Source organism: Pelodiscus sinensis, chromosome 10 (assembly GCF_052426305.1).
Source record: "Pelodiscus sinensis isolate ZL-2025 chromosome 10, ASM5242630v1, whole genome shotgun sequence".
Taxonomy (NCBI): Eukaryota; Metazoa; Chordata; order Testudines; family Trionychidae; genus Pelodiscus; species Pelodiscus sinensis.
In genome coordinates, this window is record NC_143061.1 from 10,584,076 (window position 1) to 10,606,685 (window position 22,610).

Genomic DNA, 22,610 nt, shown 5'->3' on the forward strand with positions numbered 1-22,610 from the left:
TACAACCCTATTAACCAAAAATGAGACCGCGGCAGTAGTCTATAATAAGGAATGTTTTTCAGCCTGGGAAACTCCAAATGAGTCCAAGAAGATGTGAAAGGGGGTCCAATTCATTTCACACTGCAAAGGTGGGGAGGGTAAAGCTGGCAGCAGCTCCTTGAAAGTCTTTTTTTAAACTTGTTAGTCTATACTGCAGTAGGCTACAGTAGCAACTCATATGTACAGGTTTGCAGGCTCAGGAAGTAGCTTGTTGGACAAAGGATTTCTTCTTCCATGGTAATCAGCTCAACCGCAAAAGAACATGTGGTCCTACACCAGATAATCACTAAGCTTTCTGGTGGAGGTACAACTATCCTAAAGTATGACATGATGGAACATTTGGGGGTGGAAGGTCATCACTTGGACATTCCAGAAAGGCTGATGGGAAACCACATCACCTTTCATATTTGACTGAAATATCACAGTTAGGCCACTTAAAGAACTACAACAGGAGTATCCTTTTCAAAACACAACCTAAGAAAATAATTTAAGATACATAGATGGAGAAAGGAATACACCTTGTGAAATGAAGAATAGCGAAGTTACAGTATGCAGAGCTACTCACGCATCTCTTAGATCTTCAGGAACATCCACCGTGCACTTAAAGAATGTGTTCTTTTTAACAGTTTTATTTTGATTCACTGGTCGGAGTCGTTCAAATGTGACTATTTCATTGTATGTGGCATCACAAGCAGCATATTCAATGACATAAAACTAAGGGGAGAATTTAAAAAGAAACATTAAAAGTAACCATTTAATAAAAATAACAGCTACTATTTCTACCATCAAGGAAATATAAAATATGGGTTTACACATTAAAACACCATTCTATTTTGCAGGCACACAGCTTTGTCAATGTTATATGCCTGTGCAGAACTCCACATAATGTACCTCTGGAGCCAACGAATCTCTATATGGGTGGAGGAGAGTGCATATGCACATCACATTGTAGGATTTGAAACTAATTTTTCTCAGTTTGTAAATCAAATACTGTTTTTTCTGACTGCCAACTCAATCCAAGGACTGAAATGTGAACAGTCTTCACGCTGCTTAGTACATTCCATGTACTGCTAAAGGCAATGCAAACAAGAACTTAGCTCACAACTTTTCCAAAAAACGCCTGAGGGAAAGCAGAATCCAACTAATTTTACATAGATGTATTGGCTCCAAGTGAACAGCAGTAAAAAGTTAAATCCACTGTGCAAATAGGCTGACCAGCAGAGAACTACTGGAGATGAAGGAGCTTCCTTCTGAAGCTATGGTGCTGCTCTTTATTTACATATATTGATTTTAGTTTCAGAAGACAAAAGGTCTGGAAGATGTAAAAGCTGCAATTATTCTGGCCCTCTGCCATCCCTTCACTACACAGAGACACCCACAAAGCTCAGCTTTGTGCCAGAAGACCATTTTTTTAAACCTGGCCTTCCCAAATCAAATCCTCTCTTCTACCCCACGGAGCAAGTGCAAAAGAGGAGGCAGAATTTTCCCCTGCTCCTCCACAAAACAGATACTTGTTTTTGTCAACATAAAGCAAATTTGACTGAAATACACACAAGGAACAGATATGTTTGGTAAGATGGTACTATACTTCCATAGGATATTTTCTGACTATAACATTTTAAATTAAATTTGGTTCACGGAATTCTCTCTTTAGTCACAAACAAATTATTACATAAAACTATTTGCCATATATTTTATTTACATAAACTTCTGTTCTCTTCCAATTTATCTTTAATAATGCCAAAAAAGCATAGACCTGCAACCATGTTTTGAAGAAAGACTACATGTTTTTAGAGAATATTTCTTATCACATTCAGAAGTAGTTCAATTTAGCAACATGCATTATAAATGGATTTGATACCAAAAATAATCAAATGGTTGGGGAGTCGGAATTGCAGATGGAAGAGCTTTGAATCCTGAGTAGATCAACTCCAGTCTGGAAGGCCCCACAACCTGGGCCTGATGGTAAGCTTAGGGGGTTCAGAACAGCCATGGGACAGGGGTCTGCCACTGAGGTGGCAAGGAAGGATGCATCAGCTGGACAGGAGCAGGCTGAGATGGCCACAACGGTTGCACTGGCTGCATGGAGGTACTCTGGTGCCTGGAGTACAAGCCTAGACCTGGAGGCATGCATCAAATAGAACACCGACTTGGCCGCTGAGTCAGTAGAATAATCTGAGGCCAAATAAGGTGGTGCTGTGGCAAATGAGACTGGGGTCCAGCGTTCCGGTGTGTGCTTAGCCATAGATTCGGGCTGCCTGTGGTGCCAAGGTGGAGAAGGAGGCATTACGGGGCCCATTGCTGGGGTTCTGTGCACCGCAGCAGAGTGAGCCAACACTAACAGTGGTGCCAAGGCCGGTACCAGGGCCGGTGACAGAGGAGCCCAATTGTGTTCTCTTGGGGCCAGTGCTGAAGATCCCTGTGCCAGAGTACTGGTACGTAGAGCCCTCAAGTAATGACTTCTCTAGCAGCCTCAAACATGTCTTGTGTCAAGGGCTCTACCTCTGGAAGGTCCTCCTTTGGGCTGGATCACTGAGTGGTCTGGGCTGGTGCCACCCCAATACAGAAGCCCTAGGCACTGATCCCACTGACGCAGAGTAACCCAACCGAGGGCGCACTTTTGGCGCATGCCTCGATGGAGACCTGCCCCTGCTAGTTTTCTGCTTCTTCTGAGGCACAGGAGACTGCAACCAATGCCGAGGTGTATGCAGCGCAGGAGAGCTGTGAAAATGGCTGGGTGCCTCGTGCACCAAAGCTGGGCACTCTGCATCACCGGGGCTGAGTCCAACCCTGGTGCTGGACGAAGAGCAGCCTCCACAAGAAGAATCTTCAAGCAGGACTCTCTCTCATGCTTGGTCTGCAGCTTGAAGCTCCTGCAGATCTTACAGGAGTCAGAGAGATGCGCCTCACTGAGGCATTTTAAACAGGCTTCGTGAGCCTCTGGAATAGTGACACTAAGGGGCATACGACTACTTATCTATCAGCTAAATACCTTGCAATGCTGGCTATGAAAGTGCAACGTGAACACCTGTTCTCACTTTAAAGTGACATTGTAACTAAGTGGGCAGCATTATCTCCCATTAAATGAACTTCTCTCAGAGACTGCCTGAACAAGAAGTAGGACTAAGTGGACTTGGCTCTAAAATTGTACATTGTTTTATTTTTGAATATAGTTATATAACAAAAAAAATTGCATTTCTAAACTGTACATTCATGATACAGAGGTTGTATTTCTATACTTGAGATTAACTGAAAAAATACTATTTCTTTTGTTTATTATTTTCACAGTGCAACTATTTGCAATAAAAAATAATATAAAGTGAGCACTGTACACTTGGTATTCTGTATTGTAATTGAAATCTGTATATTTGAACATCTTAAAAAGCACCCAAAATATTTAATAAATTTCAACTGATATTTTAAAAGTGCAATTAAAGCTGGTTAACCACGATTAATATTTTTAGTTAAATGGGTGAGTTAAATGAGACTGACAGCACTAATAATTTGTAACAAGTGTAATTCTATCAATACTTTGCAAGGGTAAGGAAGGATACAGCAGATCAAAACACGAAAACAACTACTGTCAAAAACTCTGAAAGGTTTGTGAAGTCAGAAGGCTAGGTAACTTCTTGTTTGTGTATGTAATTAAAAACACATTTTGAGTTACATTAAAAAAACCCATAGACTGCACACCTATGTATATTTGTACTGGTTCTCATGATTTAAATCCAAATTTTTAATCAAAAGCTTTAGTTGGCGTGGCTGGTAATAGGGATGTTAGAAAGCAGTTATTTCAATGATCATGTAACCACTAAATTTCTTAGAGGTTAATACTAATATCCAATTAATATCTATCATATCAATTCACAATACAGCAATAATATTTTAATGGGACCATGTCAGCTTCCCGCTGAGCTGAGAGGCACATACTGGCAGCCAGCAAGTCCTTCAGCCGGCCTTGCTTCCCACCACTTGGTTTACAAACTTAGCAGTGGCTGACCTCAACTCTAAAAATCAAATAAGGGGAGTGATGCTCCCTTCAGTGGTAACTTACATTTGAGACTAAGAAGGAATTTTGTTACCAAATTTGAAGTAGAAAAGGGGGTTGTAAATCATGACACTATAAATAGAAATGTTCACCAGCCCAGCCCCCAAACTTACAGAAAAAAAAAATGGTAAAAGGAGCCTCAGCTCCTAATGGCTGCTGTTCCCAGTCAATGGGAACTCAGAGGCTCAGTGCCTGCAGCCTGCATGTCCCTGAGCCAGTGCTGACGAGCTGGAACCAGAAGTCTGTACTCTGGAGTCGGCTTATAAATGGATCAGTGACTTTTTACCATTTTTTCCTCTAAGTTTGGGGGTCGGCTTATAAATGAATTGGCTTATGTTCAAGTATATACAGTAAGTGTCTGAGTCTGCAAATCTTTTTTTTGCCTGCAACTCCAATGGCTGTCAATGTGAACAACAGACAGAGAAGATTAGCAGCAAGAGGCTCCGAGTGCTGCTGAGATAAACTTTATCTATCAAAAAGCATCTTTGTCCATATTAAAATGTTTATCACCTTCAATTACTACTGATTTACCGAAAATGTCTGAAATCTAACATGTTCTAGCTACTTCCATTATTTCTAGAGCACTTATCAATCTAACCAACTTTTTATTGTTTGTATATTATTCGGTTTCAAAATGAAGTCAGCCATTGAACAGTTTTACTTTCCTAATCTCTTGGATGACGCATGATGCTGTTGTATGTGATGTCCTGCTGAATTGGGAAAATATTTAAATGAAATTCCACTCCATTTCCCACTCTAAAAAAATAAATTTAACTGAATTGTGTAATTAAATTAAGGAAGTTTCATTGTGTTATATTTTATAGTTTAAGCCCAAAATTTAGTATTTTTAAACTATTTATTCATGGAAATATTTTTTTAAATAACATGTAGTTGCTGCATTTTAATCAAAACATGGCTACAATTTCCTAGTGCAGTGGTCACCGACCAGTAGATCGGGATCTACTGGTAGATCTTGCAGCCTCTGACAGGTAATCCTAACTGGTTTGGCCAGGTAACTATCAAGCACTGGCACTTCAGTTGCCCTTCCATCATCTGCTGTTCTGCTGCTCCTGCCCTCTGCCTTAGAGCTGCCCCCCTGGGAGCCTCCTGCTTGCTGTGCAGGGTGTGAGAGGCAGAAGAAAGGGTCAAGTTGATGTCAAGGTGCCGCCCCTGCCCCCACTCCTGTACCCCATCTCCATATAGAGAGAAGGGGGTGCAGGGAGTTTGGCAATGCAAATCTCGGTCACTCACACACACTATGTGCGTCTCTGTCATTCTCACAACAAACACACACTGCCCTTCACACATCTCCTGATCCAACCCACATACATGGGTTTTTGTTTTTGCTTCTTTTACTGCTTGCAAAGTGGGTTAGTTTGGTTTGTGACTCGTCTGTACATTTCATAATTTTCATTTCTCTCTTACACTTAAATGTAATTCTTTTAGAGAGTTCTAAAATGCCTAACCTGTTGTGGCTGTGGTAATTGCTGCTCCTGGAAGTGGCTGACATGTCCCTGCGGCCCCTGAGAAAGGCAGAGCGGGGGTCTCCACATGCTGTCCTTGCCTGCAGACACCGCTCCTGAAGCTCCCATTGATCGGTAACAGGGAACCATGGCCAGTAGACACGGTGGGCTCAGTGCCTGTAGATATGGGGCAGCACATGGTGCCATGGAGCCATTGCTGTACATGCCAGCTGCTTTCAGGAGTGGTGAAAGGCCTGGGCAGGAGTAAGCCTTCCTTAACCCCACTGCTCCACCACCCAAAAGCCATCTCAATTAAATGGTGCCCTGCCAGAGCCTGTATCCTGAATCCTTGTCCCAGCCCTGAACCTGCTCCTGTACCCAACCTCCTGCTCCAGATGTGTGTCCCCCTGCACCCAAATTCCCTCCTAGAGTTTGCATCCTGAAACCCATCCTGGACCCCAATCCCCCATCCTAGGCTAATCCCAGAACCTCTCCCACATACTAAAGCCCTTGGCCCAAGACCAGAGCCTGCACCCCAATCTCCTACCCAGTGAAAGTGAGTGAGGATGGGGGAGGCAAGGGGATGGAGTGAGCAGGGTGAGGCGTCAGAGAAGGGTTGGAGCAGGGGCAGGGCCTCAAAGAAGGGGTGGGAAGGAAGTGGGGCAAGGATATTTGGGTTTGAGGTAGATCTTATATTGCACTTAAATTGAAAAAGTGATCTTGTGATTAAAAAGGCTGAAGACCACTGTCCTAGTGCATAGGAAGTAAAAGCAAAAGAACACTGAAAAATGTTTTTAATAGAAACAGATCAGTCTCTGTTTCCTAAGCTGAGTGAAATATATATAAAAAAAATAGCGTAGAACCTTAGAATTGAGAACATCTCAGGAACAGAGGATATTCGTAACTCTGAAACGTTTGTAACTCTAAGAAAAAATGCTATGGTTTTTTCCTTCAAAAGTTTACAACTGAACATTGACTTAATACAGCTTTGGAACTTTAATATTCAGAAGGAAAGAACTAAACAACCAGACCCAAGATATATTGACTCAAGGTCTGTCAAATACACAAAATGGGAAGTACCCAAAAACCATCTTCACTCAAGAGAGCTATTTAAAGGACAGAATATTTGTTACCCCTACTTGTACATAGTCAGCCAGCTGCAAGTTAGCATTACCAAGAGCAGCCTTAATTTATGATCCAACTTGTTATCATGGTTGTGTGCCGCTAAAAAGTGTGGGTTTCTTCTCTTTTTTCACACTCTGCTTTGTTTCTGTATTAGCTACAGCTCACTCTAACCTGCACTGTTTTTCAATGTCTTATGTCAGTATATCATAGTGTCATTTCTCCATCACAAGATACTGCACACAGATTTAATGAGTCTTGTGATATGTATCTTTCATACTGGCTGCACTTCAAAAGGGAGTTTATGTTTAAAGTAACTTACCTCTCCTTTCATCATTCGAACTTTTGCCAGCCACCAGCCACAAGGTTCTTGGTCATTTGCTCTTGAGTAAACCTGAAAGGAAAAAATACAAGAGAAGCATATTTAAAATACAGATACACAATTTAAAAATCTAAAGGGTTAAAGCAATAATTAAGCAGAAATTAATTTTTTCAACTAACCCAACTAATCACGAAGATGAAAGCCACCAGTAGTAAAAGACACCACAATTTAAAACTATTTATACAAAATTCCAGTTATCCATATCATATGTGCTTCTTATAATAAAACTTAACATAATGGTGCACTACACAGATTAGATGTGCAGGTTCTGTTAACAATAAAAGGCAACTTTTTGGGGGATTTAAAACTGGAGGGTAAAAATTTACTCAATAATAAGGGAAGGCATGAGATTCTTGCAATTTCACAACAAATTCAAAATACTTTTCTGTGAAGCTAAAAAGTGCAGAGAACCAAGATATTCACAGGATGCCATTTTGTCTTCATAGTTTACCCAATGACTGGACTGAGGTCAGCTCGTGACTGTGCCAGCTCAACGAATCCCAGCACCATTGCCATCGATAACCCCAAAATGCATCCCAGTGACTTTTAAGTCACTAGCTCTATGTGAGTTAGAGCTCATCATGGAGGGTTTGTCAGCTGCTGAGCATGATTTACTTGGCATTCTTGCCCATTAACATATTGTCAACAACACTTGATTACAAGAGACACACGTAACAACTGCCATAGCTGAGTGTTACAGTACTGATGGTTTTGACCTGTTGTGCCATATGGTACACCTGAAGCACGACCAGGCCATTCAGCAGATGTCCACTGAATTCTGAGAGATTATGTTCAGAAGCCTCCAAGTGTCAACTGGAACCAACAAGCTCTACCAAGCCTGCCACACCCAACTGTCTACATCAGAGATTGACAGCCATCACACAGACTGGGGATATAAGGTGCCTGACATCAGTGGCCAACCACTTGTAGACTAGGCATCTCAAAACTAGGCATTTTACCCTTCTCCAGAATTCTAAGCAGTAAGGCAAAGTTCCATTCTTCTAGATGGAATTTTGACTTTCTCTCCTGATTTATGCTGGGTCCGTTCATTACATGGCCATCTTCAGCCAACAACATGCTAAGTCTTGATAACTTTCTACACTGCTAACACAGACCGTTGTTACATTTCAGGCTACAGCTCTCAGCTGTCAAGAGCTCCAAAAAGAAGCAGCAGAACTTTCAAAAGACCAACTGGGAAAAATACAGGGAAGTTCTAGAGAAGACTGTGGCAACCATACCACCTGAACATACCTCAGCAAATGAGATGCACCGTCATGCTATCTACAAAGCATTCTGCAAGCCATCCCACACAGCTGCCACTCAGTCTACATCACCTGTCTCAACATAAAAGAGCGCTATCTTGCTACGCATCTTTTTTAGATATCATTGACCGTCTAATCAAATCATTGGACACTGCTTGCCAAACCAGATGGAAGGAGATGACCGGAAATTGCAGTCACAAATAATGAAGTCTGCTCCAATGCCCTAGAACAGCATAGCAGCCACCTATATCCAGCTGACCATCAGTGACACCCAACCATGAAGTTGGACTCCTACTGAAAGTGGCCAGAGCACCTTTGGAGAAACAGGTGTAAAGACAAGTGAGGAACAAATGGCATATGTTTTAATGTGTACCTGAGATCAGAACCATTCACTGTTACAGAGCTGGAACAGATAGGGAACAGCATCGAGTGTGGAACAGCTTCTGGCTATGACAACATATCACCAGAATTCCTGAAAAACCCTGGCCCCTGTATTCAACTTTGGCTTGTGTAATTCTTCAAAAGGGTCATCAGTGAAGGTGGGCTACCAAAGATTTGGTGCACTGCAAAAGGCATTGACCTCCAAAAGCCTGGAAAGGACCCAAGTAAAGCATCAAAATATCAACCCATATCATTACTGTTAGTGTGCTTCAAAGCACTGGAGCACTTGGTCCTACAGCACATATTACCTGACGTGGAGAGAATTTTTAACTCTGACCAAGCTGGCTTTCGATGAGGCTATAGCACGTGTGACCAAGTACTTGCGCTGGCTACATTTGTTAAAAATGGCTTCCAGAGAAACCTGAAAACATGCACAGTTTTAGTCAATTTAACAGCAGTGTATAACACAGTGGTCTGCTTGCGAAGATATCACTGGTCCTGCTACTCTGGGTCACAGGTATAACTGAACCATTCATTGTGATAGGTAGCTCAGAATCCATCTGTAGGATAAGTGCTTGGCAATGACAGAGCAATGAGTTGCTCTGGGGCTCTGTTTTCTCCAACCCTGCTCAACCTTCACATCACTGACCTGCCAACAACGGTATCACAAAAGTTCATTTATGCAGACAGCATTTATTGCAGTACCCAGGCCCGGATGTTTCACAAGCTTAATGCCATGTTAAGCCAGGACATGGTAAATTTAGCTGACTATTGTAGGACTCAGCACCTTCACCTCCAGCCAAGTGTCATAAAAACAAATCTCCAATTTGTACCAACTTCACCACACCAGTGTAAACTGAGAACAGAATATTTATTTTAATGGTTAGAAGGTGAAGCAGGAAGATAAACCAGTCTGCCTATGTGTAACCTTAGACCGCATACTGAGTTACCATGCCCACCTGAAGAAAACAGGAGCTAAAAAAGATGCATAACAATCTTCTTAGCAAATTGGAAGATTTGTTATGAGGTGCTCATGCCCCAACCCTGCGGATATCAGCTTTTATCACCTCCTATTCCGTGGCAAAATACTGAGCACTAGTATGTAATCGATCACACACACTAAACTGGTGGATACACAGTTACCTGCTGTCATGTACATCATCTCTAGCACCTTCCATCCGACTTCACTCCCATAGCTTCCAGTTCTAAGCAATATTGCTCGTTAGACTCAACTTTCTGCAAAGTTGTATCTTATAATACATGTGCACAGACCTTTCCTACCCTAATTTTAGAACCCACTAAAAGAAATGCATTATTTATTCAAAGATATATTTGCCTTTTCGAATAGTGACATTGTTACAAGAATGCTTACTTTGCTATAAGCAATTTATAAAACAGTTTGCTTCTTCACTGCTTTACTGTGCATTTCTGATAAAGATGCTAAGAGAGCGTTGCTGTGTAACTTTGCAGAGCGAACGCCAGGTCATACTGTCTAAGCCTGTAAATGTTCTTTGAACATTGTTCAGTCAGGATGGAATTTTCCACTGCATATCACTGAACTGAGTCTAGATCAAATTTACTGTATCATCAATTCTACCATGCTATTATGTTTTTCCATGTGACATTCTCATACACGAGTAGGGAAATGTGGGCTAGATTAATCTAATAAATACAGGAGAATGTTTATAAGTTTGTGCGCTAATAACCTGGACACTATAAGAGCTACAGCAACCAAAATTTGCATGGGATAACCTTTCATCCAGGAGAATGTTTTAAGGTACTTTTGGACCCAATTGGGCCCAACTTCAAGCTGTAAAAATAAAAAAGTAACCCGCTGCTCTGCACCGCAGGGACCGCCCTAGGTCCCATGCCCGCCACCTGTGACCCTCAACACAATCTGGGACTTGCCCCCTCCCGCCCTGCACCAGCACGCAGTGCCCCAACCCCCACACGCACAACGGCTCGAGCACCCACCCTGACCCCCTGCGGCACCTGAAGCCCCGGGCATCAGCTGGGGCGCCCCTCCACCAGGGGTCGCAGCTCCCCTTCCAGGGATGACGTGGACATATATTTTAATCCCTATAGAAATCAATGCAACTTTTCTACCATTCAAAAAAAGATAATTGACTACTGTTTTTCTACATTTTGTTCCTCCAGTTTCCCGAGCAATACCAGTTATTCCAGCTAGTTTACTATAAGACAGGTGCATAACTGGTTGAAACACTGTACTAAGAGATTAATAATCAATGGTTCACTGTCAAACTGAGAGGCTGCATCTGCAATGGTCAGTCATGGATCGAGCACTATTTAATATGTTCATTAGTGAGTTGGATAATGGAGTAGAATATGCTTATAAAACTTACAGGGGACACCATGCTGAGAGGGCTTGCAAGCACTTTGAAGGATAGGATTAGAATTCAGAATGACTTTGACAAATTAGAGAACTGGTGTGAATGCAAAAAGATTAAACTGAATAAAAATAAGTGAAAAGTACTTCAGTTAGGAAGGAAAAAACCAAATGTAGAACAGCATTGCCCCACTCTACACAGCATTAGTGAGGCCTTACCTGAAGGACTGTGTTCAATTCTGGGACACACACTTTAGGAAAGATGAGCACAAATTAGAAACCTCCAGAAAAGCAACAAAAATGATAAAAGGTTTATAAAACCTGACCTATGAGGAAAGGTTAAAAAAAAGCTGTGCATGTGTAGTCTTGAGAAAAGAAGCCTGAGGGGGAACCTGAAAATCTTCAAATATGTTACAGAATCTTATAAATAAGATGGAGATCGATTTTTCTCCATGTCTGCTGGAGATAAAACAAGTGGTAATGGCCTAATCTGCAGCAAGAGAGATTTAGGTTAGATACTAGGAAACATTTTTCAACTGTAGGGGTAGGAATGTAAGGGTGTGTCTAGACTACAGGGTTTTGTCGACAAAAGTGGACTTTTGTCGACAAAACTATACCTGAGTCTACACTGCCACCGAGTTTTGTTGACATAACGTCGACAGAACTCAGCAGTTTTGTCGACGGCTGTAAACCTCATTCTATAAGGAATAACACCTTTTGTCGACAGAGTTTTGTCCACAGAAGGCATTATTGCATCTACACTGTCCTTTGCGTCTACACTGTCATGTCAACAAAGCAGCTTGCTTTGTCGACAGAAATGGATGTAGTCTAGATGCTCTTTGTCGACAGAAGCTTTGTCGACAGTATGTTCTGTCGACAAAAGCCTGTAGTCTAGACATACCCTAATAGCGTAGTTCAGGGGTTCCCAAACTTTGACACAGGGACCAGTAAATCCATTCATGAGCTTTTGGAGGACAGGTAACAATCATTTGCATATTGATTAAGCAAATGATGAATATTCAAATAAGTTGTTTCTGGTCCTCCCAAAGCCCCCAGGGCCAGTGTTAGCAAAGCTTTTGATACAGTCACCCAAAATATTCTTGCCAGCAAAGTTAAGGGAATATGGATTGGATAAATGGACTTTTAGATGGATAGAAAGCTGGCTAGATCAGGGTTTCCCAAACTTTTTACTTTAGTTGGAACCCGTGTTTTTTCAGTACTGTTTTTTGCAACCCAAAAATATAAACACATATAAAAAAAGAATTAAAAATTAATAAATTTTCAGTGGTTCACCCGGCTGCATCCTCCATCTGGCCTCAGCTAGGGACTGGGGGACCTGGCGCTACATGAGCACTCCAGGAGGCGGGAGCAGGAACAGATTGGGGGGTAAGGTATCTGGCTGGGGGGAAGAGTGCAAGGAGGGGTAGGGTTGCCAGGTGTCCAGTTTTGTATCAGATAGTCCGGTATTTGAGGGTTTGTCCGGGAAACAAATTGAGAAAATACCGGACATATAAAATGTCCAGTATTTTCTAATTAGGTAAGTTTTATTATTATTAGGTGTATCAGTCCTTAGCTGTGAACTGCCTAGCTGGTAGATGTGCTCATGCTCTGTGAGTGTGTCTACCAGCCAGGCAGTTTGCAACTACTGGAGGGAGGGTATGTGGGGGGGGGGATCCCTGGGCCCGACTCATTAGTGTGCCCAGGTCTGCATGTGCCCGGTCAGCAGTCCAGCTTCCCCCCCTTCTCCTCCTGATCTCCCCAGTCCAGCCCCACTGCCCCCGTCCAGCCCTGCTTCCGGGGGCTAGTTTCACCCCCTCCCCCACTGATCTCCCCCAGTCAGCCCGCTCCCCCAACAACCTCCCTTTCCAGCCCTGCTTCCAGCAGCTGGTTCTCCTTTCCTCCTCCTCCCTATCCCCACTCCCCCCCGCCCCGTCCAGTCCGCTGTCCCAGTCCAGCCCTGCTTCCGGAGGGTGGTTCTCCAGGCCTCCTTGTCCCGACCTCCCCCAGCCAGCCCTGGTTCTGCCGCCCGCCCTCCCCGATCTCCGCGGGAGAGCCCTGCTTCCACCGCCCACCCGCCTGCCAGCCCAGATCTCCACGGGACAACCCCACTGCCCCCAACCCTGCTTCCGCCGGCTGCCCACCCGCCTGCTCGATCTCCGTGGGACAGCCACGCTGCCCCCAACCCTGCTTCCGCTGCCTGCCCGCCTCGATCTCCGCAGGACAGCCCCGCTGCTCCTAACCCTGCTTCTGCCGCCCACCCGCCCGCCAGCCCAGATCTCTGCAGGACAGCCCCGCTGCCCCAACCCTGCTTCCCAGCGGCCATTTCCCACCCACCCACACACCTCCTCCCAGCCCATCCCACTCTGCTCCCCTCCCGGCAGCCACACTGAGGCCTGCTATTTTTTTCCCCGCAGCCCGGTAGTGGGTAGTTGATTAACCAATAAGCAAAAGCTTATCAGTTATTGCTACAGACTACACTCATCCTCCCCTCCCCCCGTCAGTACATTTTTTTAGTAAGCTGACAGCTGCCCGGCTCAGTCCTGGTTTGCATGGGGTTGCAGACCTACCCCTGCTGCCACTTTGTATTTAAAGCGTATTAGGAGCCAGGTGGGCAGGCAGCCTGGCGGGCAGGCAGCCTGGCTCAGTTCCAGCTCACGCTGGGTCTGGGAATTCAGCCCCACCCCTGGACAGGGACTGCTGCCACCCCAAGTTGCTGCATCTATATCAGAGGCAGCTGCGCGGGGCAACAGGCAGCCAGTTAGGGGAACTGGTTTTAAAAGTTGCATCTGACAAAGTGGGTCTTTGCCCACGAAAGCTTATGCTCCTACACTTCAGTTAGTCTATAAGGTGCCACAGGACTCCTCGTCGCTTTTGCAGATTCAGACTAACACGGCTACCCCTCTGATACTTGGTTTTAAAACTGACTCCCCTCGCAGACCAGCTCCCGCCTGGCACCCCACACTACTACCTCTGATACAGTGGCAGCAGTACAGAGTGGCAGGGGGTTCCTTGGGAATGCGGCTAGAGCACACTGTTTGCAGGCAGCACTCCTTGGGACTACAGAATAGTTGAGTAACCAATAAGAATTCATAAGGTTAATTGACTGTTCAATTAACTGATATTTAACATCCCTATGCAGGGGTAGGGATGTTACCCTGAAAAAGAATTTCAAGTAGGTTTTGGAATCCCTATCATTGGAGGTTTTTAAGAACAGGTTGAACAAATGTTTGTCAGACTATCAGAGGTCTTCCAGCTCATCTAGATACTTGCTTAGTTTTACCATGGGCTACATAAAAAGCCTTAGCAAATGCAGTAAAAAATAAAATTTTATACACACGAAATGAGAAAGTAAGCAATTTTTCAGTAATAGTGTGCTGTGACTCATTTGTATTTGTCTGATTTTATAAGCAAGTAGTTTTTAAGCTAAGGTGGAACTTGGGATATGCAAGACAAATCAGACTCTTGAAAGGGGCACAATATTCCGGAAAGGTTAAGAACGACTGTTTTAGGTTTACTTGATCTTGCAATAGCTTATAGGGGTGAGGAGCAGAAGTTGATGGCTTGTTGAGGTCCCTTCCAACTCCCCATTTCTATGACTCTACAGAATTCTGTTATTCTTGAGATGTTAAACTGAATAGTAACAGAGCTTGGTTTCAATCATCAACTGAAGTCAGTGAGAAGTTGGACCCTATTGCCTATTTAACTTCTTCCACCACACACTTACACACGTGCCTACAATATGTGCACACTTATACAGGAGGATCGCATAGAATCCTAGAACAGGAAGGGACCTCGAGAGCTCATCGAGTCCAGACCCATGCCCTCACAGCAGGACCAATAACCATTTAGATGTCTATCCAACCTGCTCTTAAATATCTCCAGTGATGGAGATTCCACAATCTCTGTAGACAATTTATTCCAGTGTTTAACCACCCTGACAGTTAGAAAGTTTTCCTACTGTACAACCTAAACCTCCCTTGCTGCAATTTAAGCCCATAACTGCTTCTCCTCTCATCAGAGGCCAAGGAGAACCATTTTTCTCCCTCCTCCCTGTAACACCCTTTTAGATACTTGAAAACTGCTATGTCATCCCCCATCGGTCTTCTCTTTTCTAAACTAAAAAAGCCCAATTCTTACAGTCTTTCCTCATAGGTCATGTTTTCTAAATTTTTAATCATTTTTGCTGTTCTTCTTTGCACCTTCTCCAATTTCTCCACATCTTTCTTAAAATGTGGTGCCCAGAACTGGACACAATACTCCAATTGAGGCCTAATCAGTGCAGAGTAGAGCAGAGGAATGACTTCTCGTGTCTTGTTCACAACACTCCTATTAATGCAGTCTCCAACCTTTTTTAAGCACAAGATCACTTTTTTAATTTAAAGTGCAATCCAAGATCTACCTCAAACCCAAATACCCTATCCCTGCCTCCCTTTTCATCCCTTCCCTGAGGCCCTGCTCACTCCATCCTCCCTCCCTCACTTTCACCGGGAAGGGGCAGAGGGTTGGGGTGCAGGCTCTGGACTTGGAATAAGGGATTTGGAGTGTGAGAGGGGCTCTGAGCTCAGCTTGGGGCAGGCAGTTGGGGTGCCAGAGGGGGGTTCTAGGTGCATGTTCTGGGAGGGCATTTGGATGCTGGGGTGGTCAGGGCTAAGGCAACTGATTTAACCAAAAAATGTAGATGTAAAGTGTAAGTCAAAAAGCAACAAAGAGATGAGCAAGATGTGTGTGCTACAGGAAAACACTGGACACTAATGACAGACTGGAGCCAGGATATTATGTGCTATAAGTCTGTCTCAGGTATTATAGAAGGCACTTACATAGCACAGATGGCACTTGGCACCTACAGCTAGAAGAGCTGACATTTCCTATGAGACTGTCGGTTGCTCAACATTAACTATTCAATTTAAAAATTTCCATGCTAATTTATAACAACTATTTCTCTGAGAAAAATTCTAGTGTCTCCATAGTTTGAAGCAAGTTCTAGAAATTTAACAGGAGGGTGCCTGTGTGTTAGGGAATTGTCTTTTTCTAAATTTGGCCAAGTTGTAAGCCTTGGGAGGCAGAGAGGGGGAAAAAAAAAAAATCACAGTTTGCACATGTTCAGTGGAGATTTTCTAGAGTTTTTCAGCTAATTTATAAGAATTTTCTGCACTAATGATGGTCCAAACCAAGGGTTGAAGAAAGGCTAAGCAGAGCTTTTCTTGAAACTGCTTTTCTGGGACACCAAGAGACACTATTTTTCTACGCACAGGATCTTAGGAGAGGAAAACTGTCTCTCCTGTGCTCTCAAAGCTTTCCCTGCTGATAAACAGGAAATATGGAGAATAGGGATGTGAACAGATAACCAGTTAACAGTTACGTGGGAGTGGCCCGATGCAGGAAAAGGGCTGCTCCAGCCCTGTGGGGTTGCTGGCTCCAGGCCCACAAGGCTATCGAGCCTGGAGTCAGCAGCCCTCTCCACCTCCCTGCTGTCACTTTGGAGGCACCTGAGGGCTGGCAGCCCAACATGGCCTCAGAAGCAGCTGGGCCCCATTTAATCAGTTAACATTTAACCACTAACTAAGTGAACATTTAATGAGTTAACTAATTAAACGAGATTTTACATCCCTAATGGAAAAAGAGGAAGCTGCCTGACTCCAATGTTGCATAGGGATGTTAGGTATCAGGTAACTGAATAGTCACATAACCGCATGAAATCTTAGTGGTTACACAACTATTTGATAGAACCCAGGGGTGGAGCCAGCAGCCAGTGCACTTCTGTCCCCACTCTTGGGAAGTCTCCTGCTGCCCCACGCTGCTGCCTCTGTATGGGCAGCTGCTCCATGAGAGGAGCCAGTTTAAAAACTTGCTCCCTGAACAGACCAGCTGCTTGCCACCTTCCTGCTGCTGCCTCTGATACAAAGGCATCAGCCTTTACCAGCAGCAGGCTCAGATTTGCTGCAGACAGAGCCTGCTCCATGGGACATAGAGGCAGCAAGGAGGGAGGGAACGAGTGCAGTCAACGAGATTCATCAATAAGCTAGGCTTATCGATTAATCGTATAATCGACTATATGTGGACATCCCTAATGTTGAGGGGTAAGGAATGGAGCAGGAAGACATGCAGGAGTCTAAGGGTGGGGAAGAGGGCAGGGAGCAGAAAGTACAACAGATAAGACTCTGCGATGGGCAGGAGCCAGAATACGGAGATATGGGGGAAAAGGCGGCAAGACGTTGGTGTGGCAGGTTAGACAGAAGTCAAATGGTTTGGATAGGAGCAGGAAGGGAGAGGCAAATGAAGCTAGAGAAAGATGGGGGCATGAATCCAGAATAGTTTTGTGTAAGGAGTGGATAGGGATGGGGATGGAGCTGGTATACATTGGGAAGGAGCAAAGGGTAAGGGATACTCTAGTGCAGAAGGTTCTATGACCGCCAGGGAAAACTAAATTCAACTGGAATTTTGCTATTCACCTTAAGAAGTACAGGTTCAAACTCTAAGGGCAAGTCAGAGATATAATCAGGATGAAAAATCAGGCTCAACAACAGCTGGTTGATTTTTTTTTCTAATCAACCCTTTCTGACAAAAAATGACTTTTTAATTAAATGGACATTTTCAGTAGGAAATATGTTTTGCTAATTTTTATGGGAGTGTTGGGGTAATCATTTTTATTATCATCAGTTTCTGAGAAGACCTGAAAACCTCCACTAAAATTTGTAATGAAAATGAGAAAAAGGTTAGTTTCCCTTTAAAAAAAATCAAATAGAAAATACATTCTTCAACCAATTCCTTCTATATTGTAACTTCTAGTCTATAATAACCAGCTTCCATCTACTCAATCATTCTATCTTTCAATACATACAACCATTACTAATGACACCGACTACTTGTATTAGATGTCCACTTTAAATCTTAACTCTACTTTTTCTTGTGGCTATAATCAATATTAACATTATTATGTCTGAACAGTCACTTCCACAGGAGGGGAGGGTGTGCAAGTTAGAAAAGAAACACAAAAGAGTCAACTCACCTCCACTTCATCTCCTTCTCCTATTTCTTTCTTGATATCAGGTGGAGGTGGTAATCTGACTTCATTAAAAGGAACCTGACGCTCTGGCTGCCAACTGAAAGTTGAATATATATTTCATTGATTATTTCAAGTAGTATTTCTGGTCTGGCAAACCTTAAAATATTCAGTGACCATTCAGTTTTCATTGTTTAAAATTCAAGTTCTGTATTTCTTATTATTAATTTATAAATTGTATTGTGGCAGTGCCTATAAACTCTCACCATGAATCAGGATGCCACTGTTCTAGGCAGCATAGAAACACAGATCAAAAAGATTGTATATGATCAATGAAAGTTAAAATTTCTAAGAAATTTAGAAATTAAATTATTGCTTGAATTATCAAGCAAGTTGGGGAAAAAATTTAAACTTGCACATATATAACTATAGTAAATACAACACATAAGGAAGGAGTTAGAGAAAAATATTTCTTCATATTTTTCAGTTTACTTTTGTGCATTTTATATCACTTTGCATATGATCAGTCTCACTCTTCCCATATATAGTCAAGTCAGTTTATCCCTTTTTGATAAACATCAAACATCAGAGCAGAAAAAGCTTATGATTTTTTTTCTATCAGGATATGATATTTAAAAGGCTGTTATATCAAACCTGTATTTTTAATCAATTAGAAAACCCTCAGATTAACATTATCTCTCTAAATGTCCTTCACAAGTGAGCTAACTAAAAACTATTTTATAAAGTACTTTGCCCAAGCAGGCTTTTTACTGTTCACGTATAAAGGCCTGTATAGGATGATTAAATATATCCAGCAAGCTGGGCATGAGGTCTTTCCACACCCTTAACTTCCACTAATTTCAGTGGATACTTTGCTAGTTCTGACTTCTAATAGCATAATATTAGATTCCTATGTACCAATTTCTCCTCTCCTTAAAAAAAAATACTGGTAAGCTAAGATTCAACTTAGGATATGTTGAAGAAGGAAAAGAGGAGGAGGTGAAAGGACGACAACTGGAATCAGAATACCCTTTGGAGATAATCTCCAGGGCTCGCCAAGTGGTGGCGAGCCCTGCTTGCCAGCCGCGTGGTTCTGCGAGCTGCGCATGTGCAGATAACATGGCGCTGGCTATGCCAGTTTGTAATCTACTCACCGCAGGCGAGTAGATTACATGATTTGTCGAGCCCTGATAATCTCTATTACTCATTTGTCAGTGGGTTATTCCAATCCAAACTTGATAACTTAGAAAAAGACAACTGTCACAGTTTCAGGGGAACTGCACCTGCATCTTCCCTCTGTGGGCCACTCTCAGAATGGCCACTCACATCTCCAGTCATCACCTGTCACTGGGTATGGACCCTTGTTAAACTCCATTTTGACCAGGGGATTTAAGGCTGTACATTGCCTTACACTGTGAAATCCCTAGTAACCCAGACGGGCTAAAGGCATGCACCTATTAGGGATGTCAACGTGTAGACTACACAATAAGCCTAGGCTCATGGTTAATACTGTCGACTACACACATTTCTCTCTCCCCCTCCCCCCCCACACCTTGCTGCCTGTAACACAAAATAAGCAAGAGGGTGGGGGAGGCAGGAGCCAGTGCCTGTGGGGAGCCTACTCCCATGAGCACCGGATCCGCCTTCCCTACACTGCTGCTTTTGATAGAGAAACAGAGCATGGAAGGTGAGGGGGTGCAGACAGGAGCCAATACGACTGTGCCACAGACCACCTGCCCTTCTCCCCCTGCTTTCTCCTACAGAGGTGGGGGGGAAAGGAGAGGCTGCCATGAAGCCACGAGAGCAGCTTCTGTTCATGGGGGGGGTCTGAGGTCTCTGTGGACAGAGGGTGCTCTGACATCCCACGGAGCACTCTCTGTCTGCAGCAAGCTCAGGTCCCCAGCAGACAGGGGCTGCTGCCACCCCGCACTGCTGCCTCTGTATCAAAGGCAGCAGCACGGGGTGGCATATGGGAGCTGGTCCATAAGGGCAGACAGTTTTTAAGCCACATCCCCTCACAGACTGACTCTGGCCTGCCACCCCGTGCTGCTGTCCCTGATAGAGAGGCAGCAGCGTGGTGTACCAGGGGGTTCACCGGGAGTGGGGCCTCGAGTGCACTGGCTGCTGGGGGCTATCGAATAGTCGGGTAACCACTAAAATTTGATACGTTTACATGACTATTCAATTACATGCTAACATCTCAAGTCCATTTGCTGGGACAGAAGACCCTAAGTCAGTTTATATGCAGCATTTTTTAGCCAAACCCCGATCTCTTTCAGTCTCTAGAAACCCAGTTTGAACCATCATATAAAGTTGTTTCATCTCTGTGTGTCACCTTAATAACCCTCTACTGTTTTAGTTCCTGAACGAGCTGTGGTAATCTCAGGAACAATCATACATACGATCCTTGGCCCACAGATCCATAAACTTAACATAATTTGTTCCCACTAAAGATACTGCATGAAGTTATAAAACTTTTAACAACAACATCCAAAGACAGGATTTATGATTCTCTCCCCACCTGATTTGGTTATGCCTTTTGACCTTTATATCAAACTGCTGTCTAGATGACTGTGCAGGAAGGTTCATACCTATAAAAGGTGATAGTCTGTGGGAGAAATTAGGTTTCTTCCTTGAAAGTTAAACTTTGTATCGGTGTTGGGAGAAGGAAGGTGTTCTCTGCCTAGTCTGGGATTAGTATTTTTAGGCTTGCAACCTGGAGACTGGGTTATAGATGCCAGTGGATCTTGATATAGTCCTTAATATTTTAACAAATGCATTGCTTCGTCAGTCAAACTGCTGAACAAGTCAGTGCCCATGAAAGCCAAATCATCAGCCGTATTCTGCACCACCTTTTGCGTGCCTGAAGCTTGCAGTCAGGATATCCTTTGCACTGTCATTACTGTGGCCACTGTTAGAGCTATAGTATCAAATATCCATGGGCTGTCTGTAGAGCCATTTTCACTACTAGTTGTCCCTCAGCAACTACAGATTTTAATGATTCCTTAGCATCTTAAGGGATTTTGTTGAGAAAGGAGAATACTTTTAGTAACATGTTAGGAATTTACACTTCACAAATTACACACGGCAGTTCACTATATATAACTGAAGCAAGAAAAGAGTAAAGTTTCTTCTCAGAGAGATCAAGACTTTTGAAATCCTTATCCTTCAAAGATGCTCTCATTGGGCTCAGTTACCTAACCTTCTCTCAGACTGCAGAGAGTACTAGTGTTCCTGGCACTGGGTAACACTAAAATTGTTAGAATCCTCTTTATGGCACCATGTGTATTGTTTTGCTCCTCTGTTTTCTGTAAAGGCAACAGCAGCAAAGGGCTACATAGAATCGCCACATGCAACAGCTCCTGCCATCCCTCCTACCTCCCCTCACTGCTGCTGATACACAGGCAGCAGGGGATGGTTACGGGTAACTGACAGGGTTAACCAATGGACCCATGGTCATCAGTTAGCTATGTACTCGGATACACATTCACATCCCTAATCATATCTCCCACTCTCTCATCATCTCTTTTCCAAACTGAACCATCCCAGTCTTTTTAATTTCTCTTCATTCAGAAGCTGTTCCGTGCCCCTAATAATTTTTGTTGCCCTTCTGTACCTTTTCCAGTTTGAATATATCTTTTTTGAGATAGGGCAACCAGAACTACATGTAGCATTCAAAGTCTGGGCATATTATGGCTTTATATTAGGAATGTTAAATTTACATTAATCAACTAATTGAATAGTCAATGGAATTTGCATCGACTATTCAATTAGTTGATAAGGGCGCCTCCGCCTTTGAAATGTACCAAGAGCCGCTTCAACTCTTGCTACATTTCAAAAGCAGAAGCACCACAGGGAGCACAGGGCCAGGGGGAACTGCTTGACTCCCTCACTGGCCTTATGATGCCTGAATGCTTTGCTTTCAAAATGTAGCAAGATCCCCGCTCTTGCTACATTTCAAAGGCGGAAGTGCCGCCAGTTCCCTGCTGTGCCCCTGTTCGTCGCCCTCCCCACCCCCCAATGGAGACGGTGCTAGGGGGAACTGGCAGCAAGGCGGGGGAGAGGGGAAAGCGACTAGTTAAGAGGGGAAAGTGACTAATCAAGCATATGCTTATCGGATAGTCGACTAGTTGCTTACATCCGTACTTTCTATAGTGGCATTATGGTATTTTCTGTCTTATCTAGTTCTTTCCTAATGGTTTCTGTCTTATCTAGTTCTTTCCTGTATGCTTTTCTGACTGATGCTACATGTGGATTTTTTCAGAGAACTATCCACAATGACTCCAAGACTTGACTGCTTAAAGCTAATTCACATCCCATCATTCTGAATGTGTACTTGAGATGTTTTCCAATATGCATTACTTTGCATTTATCAACACTGAATTGCATATTCTATTTTGTTGATCACCCAATTTTGTGAGATCCCTTTGTAACTCTTTGCAGTCTTCTTTGAATTTAACCATCTTCAGAAATTTTGTATGATCTGCAAACTTTACCACCTCACTGTTTACCATTTTACCAGATTATTTTAGATATGTTGAACAGCACTGGGCCTAGTACATTATC

At 43.4% G+C, this 22,610-nt stretch overlaps 1 protein-coding gene across 4 annotated transcripts in view; it reads right to left on the minus strand.

The window, feature by feature from the left end:
- The window catches only part of FXR1 (FMR1 autosomal homolog 1), a 71,588-nt gene that overhangs the window by 30,099 nt on the left and 18,879 nt on the right, over window positions 1–22,610 (minus strand). For 2 of the 4 annotated variants that reach the window (XM_075938039.2, XM_075938040.2), the window contains exons 3-6: window positions 18,051–18,144; window positions 6,995–7,066; window positions 5,554–5,727; window positions 605–753 (exon numbers count right to left, since the gene is read on the minus strand). In XM_075938039.2, the coding sequence (XP_075794154.1) occupies window positions 605–753; window positions 5,554–5,727; window positions 6,995–7,066; window positions 18,051–18,144 (489 nt within the window). The remainder of the gene's footprint in view (window positions 1–604; window positions 754–5,553; window positions 5,728–6,994; window positions 7,067–18,050; window positions 18,145–22,610) is intronic. The other 2 variants (XM_075938041.2, XM_075938042.2) reach the window with 1 other exon arrangement.